General features: G+C 60.6%; 2 protein-coding genes across 2 annotated transcripts; one reads left to right on the plus strand and one right to left on the minus strand.

The window, feature by feature from the left end:
- The first annotated feature begins 297 nt into the window (after positions 1–297).
- On the plus strand, positions 298–5,386 carry Ube2s (ubiquitin-conjugating enzyme E2S). Its single transcript, XM_013509312.1, has 4 exons — positions 298–525; positions 1,027–1,174; positions 3,356–3,546; positions 4,957–5,386. Exons 1-4 carry the CDS (start codon positions 523–525, stop codon positions 5,266–5,268), a joined length of 654 nt encoding a protein of 217 aa, XP_013364766.1. The 5' UTR covers positions 298–522; the 3' UTR covers positions 5,269–5,386.
- Positions 5,387–6,130: 744 nt separating this feature from the next.
- Positions 6,131–8,633, minus strand: Rpl28 (ribosomal protein L28; the record flags this gene model as incomplete). Its single annotated transcript, XM_005413320.2, is given in 5 exon segments — positions 6,131–6,278; positions 6,381–6,499; positions 7,858–7,981; positions 8,073–8,161; positions 8,432–8,633. Coding segments are annotated over 4 exon segments (414 nt in total). The 3' UTR covers positions 6,131–6,188.

Genomic DNA, 8,633 nt, shown 5'->3' on the forward strand with positions numbered 1-8,633 from the left:
CGTACGCCGGCGGTGGCGGCGTCTCATTCAAACGGCCCAATCAGCGGCCGCGCCGCCTCCTGTCCCCTTTTTCTCTACTCTCGGGTCGCTCGCTTCCTCCACTCTCGGGTGTCCCCTTCCTGGCCGCCGTGCACTGCCTGTGGCCAGCCCGCCGCGCATCTCCCTCCCAAACTTCTCCGGTTTCTGCCCGCAGTTTGCGAAGAGAGGGGCGAGCGCGCTCAGCGCCGAGGAGCGTGCGCGCTGACGTCTGCCGTCGAGGCGCGCCGCGGGGGCGTGGCCTGAGGGCGGCTATAAAAGCTCGGTGGTGCGCGCGGCCGGCTCAGGGCGGCCGGGTACCGAGGCGGGCGGCGCTGTGCGTGCGGTGCGGGGTACGGGGCGGGCGGCGGAGCCAGGAGGGAAGGGAGAGGGGCTGCCCGGGCCTCGTCAGGGCCGAGCTGCCGCAGTTGGGCCCCCCGCCCCGGCCGGCGGCCCGAAGAACGCAGGAAGGGGGTCGGGGGGACCCGCCCCCGGCCGGCCGCAGTCATGGTGAGCGCGGGCGGCTGGGCCCGAGAGAGGCGATCGGGGGCTCTCGGGAGGAGGAGGAGGCGGAGCCCGGAGCCTCTTCCGGGTGGCCCGAGGGATCTGAGGGCCCCCTGGGGGCTGCCGGGCCGGGCCCTAGGGCCTTGGCCGGAGCCGCCCGCAGGTGCCCGGTGGGGACGCCCCGCGGGGCCTCGGGAGGGCTCGGCGCGCCCCGTTCCCGCCCGTGGGTGCCGGGCCTGGCCCCGCGTTTGCAGAGTGGTTTTGGAAAGACTGGGTGAGGCGAGGGCCGGGCCGGGCCTCGGGCCTGCCCGGCTAGGATTCCTCGGGGTGCGTGGGGCCCCCTGGGCCCCCGGGACTCCCTTCCCCGTGTCTGCTGCCTGGTCGGCCTGGGATGGGGCTGAAGTCTAGTTGAGGGCCCGGGAGATGACGCCAGCCTAGGACCTGCAGGGTCCGGCCCAGGGCGGCCGCCCCGCGCGGCCGCTCACCCTGGTCTCCCCTCGTGTCCAGAACTCCAACGTGGAGAACCTGCCCCCCCACATCATCCGCCTGGTGTACAAGGAGGTGACAACGCTGACGGCGGACCCACCGGATGGCATCAAGGTCTTCCCCAACGAGGAGGACCTCACAGACCTGCAGGTCACCATCGAGGGCCCTGGTGAGTGAGGGCGTGAGCGGGGCAGGCCGCTTCCTGGTTCTGGCTTCCGGCCGTGGGCCGCACGAGGCACCCACCGCAGGGTGGACCTGCCGGTGCGGGCTTGTGGCGGCCGGGCTCATGGCTGCACGTGAGCCTGGAGAGAACATGTAGTGTTTTACCGAGGCTCAGGGTGAGGCCGTCAGGTGTGGCTCCCCTGGACCTGAAGGTGGCTAGGAAGTCATGGGAGGAAAGTTCCAGGTGCTGTCAGTAGCCTCAGCAAAGGCCAGGAGGATGGGCCGGGTGATCTGAGTCTCTGTCCTGCAGTCACTCTTGTTGACTGGGGACAGGGCAGGACACCAGCAAAACTTGGCATTCTAGGGGACGCAGGGGTTGAAGCAGTTCTACTGGCTGTATTGTATGGTGAGAGTGACCGAGAATTCCATTTTATGCAAACCGCATTTCTGTCAGCACCCAACTTTCTGCAAGTCCAGCCCGGGGAGGAAGGGACTGCCCTGAAGGGGTGCTGCATTCGGGGCGCACCTCCCTGAAGAGTTGACAGTTGCAAGGGTTTGGCTAGCTGCATGGAGCGGTTGGGGTGGAGGATCCAGAGGATGAGGGGGCAGGACTCCCAGAAAGACTTGAGGCAGGCAGGCAGGCAGGCAGACCCACTGCCTGACCGTCGGACCGACCTGGACAGGCACTTGGTAGAGGCAGAGATAAAAAAGCAGGGAGTGATGTTTATCTAGGCCTGTGTTGGGGCCTGGAGAAGAGGCCAGTTCAGGGTTGCATGGAATGTGACAGCTTCCTGCATTGTCTTGACCTGGTGGGTGGGGCTAGAGGCCAGGTGAGCAGCCAGATGAGAAGGTGCTGTGGGATTTAGAGAGGATTTGGGGCAGCAGCCCAGGATGTCCTGGTGTGGGTGGGACATCTTCTGAGCCAAGCAAGTGGGTAAATGAGAGTTGTTCACTGGGATGAAGAAGGCCAGGAAGAGTCCCCAGTCCGCTCAGTGAAAGCAGTAGCTGCCGCCCGCTGCCTGGAACCTCTAGTTGTCCTCAGCTTTTCAAAGTAAAGCCAGATAGGTAATGTTGGAAACCTGCAGGGACAGGATCAAGACAGGGGCAGAGTGCTGCATACAGGACCAAGATTGTCAGAACCATTAGCAAGACGAGAGCTGGGACAAGACCTGCTTTCAGTCCAGGATCAGAGACAAGTGATTGGTTTTGGCCTTGAATTTGTGGCAGCCCTCCTGCCTCAGCCACCCCAGTGCTGAGACTGCAGATGTGTACCACCATGCCTGGCTTAAAAAGTGTGTTTAAAGTGGTTTTTGCATACCATAGCTCTGGGGTCCCTGCTTCCAGGAAGTGGCATATCCTGGGTATAAGTGGCATATCACTTGGGACAGAAGAGCACCACCCAGGGGGATGGAGACACAGGACGGGGCTGCAGGATCTGGCTGCTTTTTTTTTTTCCTTTTTTTTTTTTCTTTTTGAGAGAGGGTCCCTCTGGACTTCAGACTGGCCTTGAATTCACTTTGTAGCCCAGGCTGGCCTCAAACTTGGAGCAATCCTCCTACTTCAGGCTCCCGAGTGCTGGGATTACAGGAGTGCACCCAGCTCATGTGGCATCTCCTAAGGAAGGAGATTAGGGGGTGCTGCCTTTGGCCCTTGGAGACCCAGCTTTTGTTGCCCTCAAGAACCCCCAAGCCTGCCAGGTACCATGGTGTATATCTGTAATCAGTTAGGAGGCTGAAGAGGGAGGGTGGCAGTTTTGTTTTGTTTTTTGAGGTGGGCTCTTACTGTGTATCCCAGTCTGGCCACGAACTCACAGGGATCCTCCTGCCTCAGCCCCACTGAGTGCTGGGATTTTAGGCATGTGCCACCACGTCCAGTGAGGATTGCAATTTAAAGGCCAGCCTCAGGAAGCGGGATGGGGATCTAGCTCAGTGCCAAGTGCAAGGACGTGGGTTTAGGCCCCTGAACTGCCGAAGGGAAAAGGGGGACTAGGGTTGCAGCTGAGTGGTAGAGTATCATCTAGCATGCCTGGCCTCTGGGTTCAGTCCCCAGGACCACAGGAAAGAAAAAGTCACCCAACTGTGGGTGGAGCACCTGCCTAAGCCAGACTGGAGAAGAGGGCTCTGGGGTGCTGTGGGATGCTGGGAGTCCCACCCCACCCCTCACCTGGCCTCCGCTTGCTCCGCTCCAGAGGGCACCCCATACGCCGGGGGTCTGTTCCGCATGAAACTCCTGCTGGGGAAGGACTTCCCTGCCTCCCCACCTAAGGGCTACTTCCTGACCAAGATCTTCCACCCGAATGTGGGCGCCAACGGCGAGATCTGCGTCAACGTGCTCAAGCGGGACTGGACGGCCGAGCTGGGCATCCGGCACGTGCTGCTGGTGAGTGCAGCAGAGGCTGCCCTCTGCTCCAGACGGTGTTGGCAGTGGGGAAGGGGCGTAAAAACTCAGGGCCCTGGGGGCCTGGCCCTGCAGTGCATGGTGGCATGGGTAGCCAGGCAGTGGTATGGCAGGCTGTGCTGGTCAGAAAGTTGTTTTTGTTTTTGCATACCAGAGATTTTCAAGTCCATAGCTCAGTGGTTTTTAACATTAACAGGGTTTGTGCAGCCGTAGGGCTGTCTCTTCCAGGTTGTTTGCCTGCACTCCTGTCCCTTGCCGAGGGCAATGTGGCCCTAGGGACGTTCTGCATTGTCAGGATACTTTGGTTGTCAGGGCTGGCGCAGACACTACTAGCATCCCATGCGCATCCCACAGCACGCGCTGTCCCCCAGGTGGGCACCCTGGTGTAGGCTAGGTCTCCAGAGGCTACTTAAAGGTTAGGTCCCTCCTGCCTTCTCTGCCCCCGCCAGAAGCTTAAAACGGGCTTTTTGTTGTTTCGGTTTTGGTGTTTGAGACAGGCTTTCTTTTTTTGTTGTTTTTCTTTTTGGTACTGGGAATCAAACTCGACCTTGCGCTTGCCAGGGAGGCGCTTACACCACTGAGCTATATATCCCTGGCCCAAGACAGGCTTTCTTTAGTTCAGGCTGGCTTTGAACTATGTAGTCCACACTGGCCTTGAATTTGTGGCAAACCTCCTGCCTCAGCCTACCCAGTGCTGGGATTACAGACATGTACCACCGTGTCTGAGTTAAAGAAGTGTTTAAAGGAAATTTGTAATGAGCTTGTGGAGCAGATGGTAGGGAAGGGGTGAGTTGGGGTTTCCTTACCCAGGGCAGTAGAGGACAGCTTCAGGGTGAACTCCCCCTAGACCTGCCTCCCTACCTTACCTCCCAGTCCCCAGGCGAGGTGGCAACCATCGGTAATCCCAGCCCTTGGGAGAGCAAGCACAGGCAGGATTGCAGGAGTTCAAGGTCAGCCTAAACTAATCACCCACCAGGGCAGATCCTGTACCTTCTAAACATCAGGGCAGCCAGAAGCACACTGTCATGGTCATTGGCCTCAGGCTGGCTGCTTGGGCCCCCTTAGGACTTCCTGCTTCCAACTTTTGCTGTCCCCTGGCTGGCTTAGCTGCACTGCCCCCTGGTGTCCACAGGTTGCCAGGCCCCTACCTTTTCTCCTGGGCCTGGCTGTGTGCCGGCTTGGAGTTGGGGTGCTTGTCAGAGCTGTGGGTTTGGAACTCTGGCTCCAGCATCCCCCCTGCAACAGGTGGGCACCCTGCCAATCCCCAGTGCCCACTGCGGCTCTCGAAGACAGCCTGCCCAGGCATTGATTCCATGGGGGGGCGGGCGTCTGATGTGGGTGACAGGGAGCACTGGGCAGGAGGAGGGAACTGACCCTGCCTGCCCTCCACAGACCATCAAGTGCCTGCTGATCCACCCGAACCCAGAGTCCGCACTCAACGAAGAGGCGGGCCGCCTGCTGCTGGAGAACTACGAGGAGTATGCGGCGCGCGCCCGCCTGCTCACCGAGATCCATGGTGGCGCGGGTGGGCCCAGCGCTCGGGACCCTGCTGGGGCCACTGCAGCGGCCTCTGCAGACCCCGCCACCCCTGGGATCCCAGGTGGGGCCGAGGGTCCCATGGCCAAGAAGCACGCAGGGGAGCGTGACAAGAAGCTGGCAGCCAAGAAAAAGACGGACAAGAAGCGGGCGCTGCGGCGGCTGTAGAGCCTTCCTGTTGCCCCTGCCCTCCCTTCCTCGTCTTTAAATTATTTAAATTATGGCTGGGTGGGCTGGGGGGCGCTGGGATCTGGATTTGGTTTTCTAAATAAAGTTGGAAAAGCAGCATGTGCCTGGCAGGTTCCCAGGGAGGACCGCCTGTCTTCGGGGCTGAGGTTGGTCACAGCACCTCCAGGGTAGGCGCCCTGTGGGAACTGGGTGCAGCCCGGTCTCTGGTCCCCTGTCATTTGATCCCAGCTCTGCCCTTACTAGTGATTGTGGCTATCTTAATCCTGTCTGTAGCCTCCTGTCCCTGCAGGCTTCTAAGCTGAGGACAGCTGGAGGTTCCAAGCAGTTAGGATAGGGCTTCACCTTAAACCAGATGAGCTCACCCCAAGTCCAGCCTGTAAGGGATCATAGTGGTACCTACTTCTTCATCCCCAGTCCTGGTAAGGGATCAGGTTATACCACATGTGTACACCAGGGCTGATTCGTTCTGCCTTGTGAGTGTAACAGAACCCTCCAAAACACTAAATTGTGGGCATTATCTATCCCTGGCTTACAGGTAGGTAGGAAACCCAGGTTTTTTGTTCTTAAAGTCTTAGTGTAGCCACACATAGTGGCACATGCCTGTAACCTCAACACTGGGGAGGCTGAGGCAGGAGGACCACTGAGTTTGAGACCAGCCTGATCTATGTAGCAAGTCCCCATTTATCCCAGGTACTTAGCTGCCCACTCGCAACACAGGGCACAGCACTCAAACCCTTGTGTGGCACCAGGACCCAGTGGTTTTGCAGGGCTGGCACTCGGAGATACCTCACCCTGCTGCGAGTCCTGTGTGGTCATTTCCCCCACCCAAGCAAGTCCACAGTTTGTGATGTGGCCCACGACCACAGGAAAACTCTTTATTGCTGGGGGCTGGGGATGGCTCAGGCACTCTTGGTGGGGCGGGTCCGCTTCCTCTTCACCATCACAGGCTTCTGGCTGCGCAGGATGGCGCTGGCTCTGCGGATGGCAGCCTGCAAGGGAGGGCAGAGTTCAAGGGGTGTGACTTGGGGTGCAGAGGGCCCCCCTCCCATCCTTATCCAGCCCAGCCCCGCCAGGGCCGGGCCCACCCTCACCATGCGCAGGTCTGGGCGGTACTTGTTCTTCCGGATCATGTGGCGGATGCTGCTGAGGGTGGCACGTGCATTCTTGTTGATGGTGGTGCGCACATAGGACGTGGCTGGCTTCCGCTGTCCTGGAGAGAGGGACCCGCATTAGCCAGTGGTCAGGGGGCCTCAGGGAATCTCCTGGGCCTCCTCACCCCAAGAAGCAGGACGCTTGTGCTCAGCCCCACGCACCTGGGTGGTCCCTCCATACACTCAGCCAGCACCCCAGGGCACACACTCTACTCGACTGGCAGAACAGACTTATTTAAAGCCACACATGGAGCAGAGGTGCTGCTTTAAATCTAGGCCACAAATCGCCAGATTGAGCATCTCAGGACCCAGCTACCCTTTGGCCGGGCTGGAATCTGGCGGGAGCACAGGAGACTGTCAAACACCAGCTGCGGCTGCAAGACCTGGCCCACCGCGGAGGTGACGGGGTAGGCACAATCTGGGCTCCTCTGCCGTGATCAAAAAGCAGGCAGTTCCTCAAACTGGTAGAGGTGGTGTGAACCTGTAATCTCAGAAGTCTGGGAGGCTGAGGTGGGAGGATCTGAAAATTCAAGCCCAACCTGGGCAAGTGAATGAGACCTTCCCTCAACGGAGATTTTTTTTTTGTCTTTTTGATGCAGGGTCTCGCTATGCAGTTCAGGCTGGCCTCGAACTCGCAATGATCCTCCTGCCTCAGGCTCCTGAGTGCTGGATTACAGGCGTATGCCACCATGCTTGGACTTCAACATAAAATCTTAAGAGGGCTGGGGCTGCAGTTCAGGACAAGCCCAGGGTTCAAACCCCAGTACCCCACCCACCCACACAAGGGCAAGAACGAATGTGGAGATACCACTATCCTATGAGAGCCCTGCTTCTCCTTGACTTCCTCACAAGTCACTTTCAGGAGACCCCAAAAAGGCTTGTCTGTGCCATACAGCAAGACGGAGAGGCTCCTCACCCGACCTGACACCTCCGTGGGAGATGAGAGGCAGCCCCTTCCCTGCTGCCCTCTACCCTACCAACCCCACAGGGAGACCTCCACCCGACCTGAGTTGTCCTGAGGATTTAAGTTTTTTGTTTCTGAGAGTGGCTCCCTGTGCCGTTCAGGTTCGCCTTGAACTCCATATAACCAGGGTAGCCTCAGTCCTCCTGCCTCTGCCTCCAGAGCACCGGGATTACAGACAAGCCTGAGCCACCACACCGGGTCGCTCTATAGAAGTTTAGGTCTGAAAACGCCGCACATCTGCAGGGCCCAGCTGTGCAGTGCATCTTCAGAACACCTGGTGCGCGCGCCTTGCCTCGGGCGGCTTCACCGGCGACGACACAGGTTAGGGGAGGGCGGGGAGCCTAAGGCGGCTTCCCGGGACAACATCTCAGCCCCGGGGACGCCCTCCTCCAGGCAGAACGAGGCTCCGCCCGCCAGGGAGCCACCCAGCTCCCGCCGGGAAGGGGCGCTCACCCGATCTCCGCTTCATGACCACCACGACGCCCTTGCCGTCGGCCGCCGGCTCCACGCCCACCGTCTTGCGGTGAATCAGCCCATTGTAGCGAAAGGAGTTGCGGGCCTTCAGGTTATTGGGCTCCTGGGAATGGGACGAAGGCGGGAGGTCCAGCCTGAAGACCCCAGACCCGGCCGCGGGAGCCCCCCGCAGGGCCGCGCGTCCGGCCGCTCACCGTGCTGTACGTCTGCTTGTTCCGCTTGATCAGGAAGCTGGAGCAGTTCCGCACCACCATCCACTGCAGGTGCGCGGACATGGCGGCGACTGCGAGATGGGCACGAGGACGTCAGGGGGGCCCGGCCGGCGACCGGGGCCGCGCCTGGGCAGGGGCACCCCGGAGACCGCGACCTCCGGGGCGCGCCTAACTCAGGCGGCGGCGAGGGTGGGATGGGGCCAGGGGAGCGCGCGGGACGCCACAACTTCAGGCGGCGGTGTGGGGGGCGCTACAGACGCCCGTGGGTCAAGAACAGAAACAAGAGGAGTAAGGTCCGCGCGCGGCGAGCACGCCAGCGGCCACGCCGGGCCCACACTCACCTCCTCTCCCTGCGGCGCCGGAGACGGAAAGAGGCGCGCGGGGGGCGGGACGCCGCCTTTAATACCGCAACGCATTTCCGCTTCCTCTCTGCGCGCACGCCGGAAGTAACTGGCCCGGTCTTCTTCGCTTTTGCCCAGCCTCCGAGGCGGCTCGGTAATATTCGGCTATTTCCGTACAGCTCAGGCACCTTACAAAATGTTC

Source organism: Chinchilla lanigera, unplaced genomic scaffold (assembly GCF_000276665.1).
Source record: "Chinchilla lanigera isolate Chin_1 unplaced genomic scaffold, ChiLan1.0 scaffold00166, whole genome shotgun sequence".
In the NCBI taxonomy this organism is placed as follows: domain Eukaryota; kingdom Metazoa; phylum Chordata; class Mammalia; order Rodentia; family Chinchillidae; genus Chinchilla; species Chinchilla lanigera.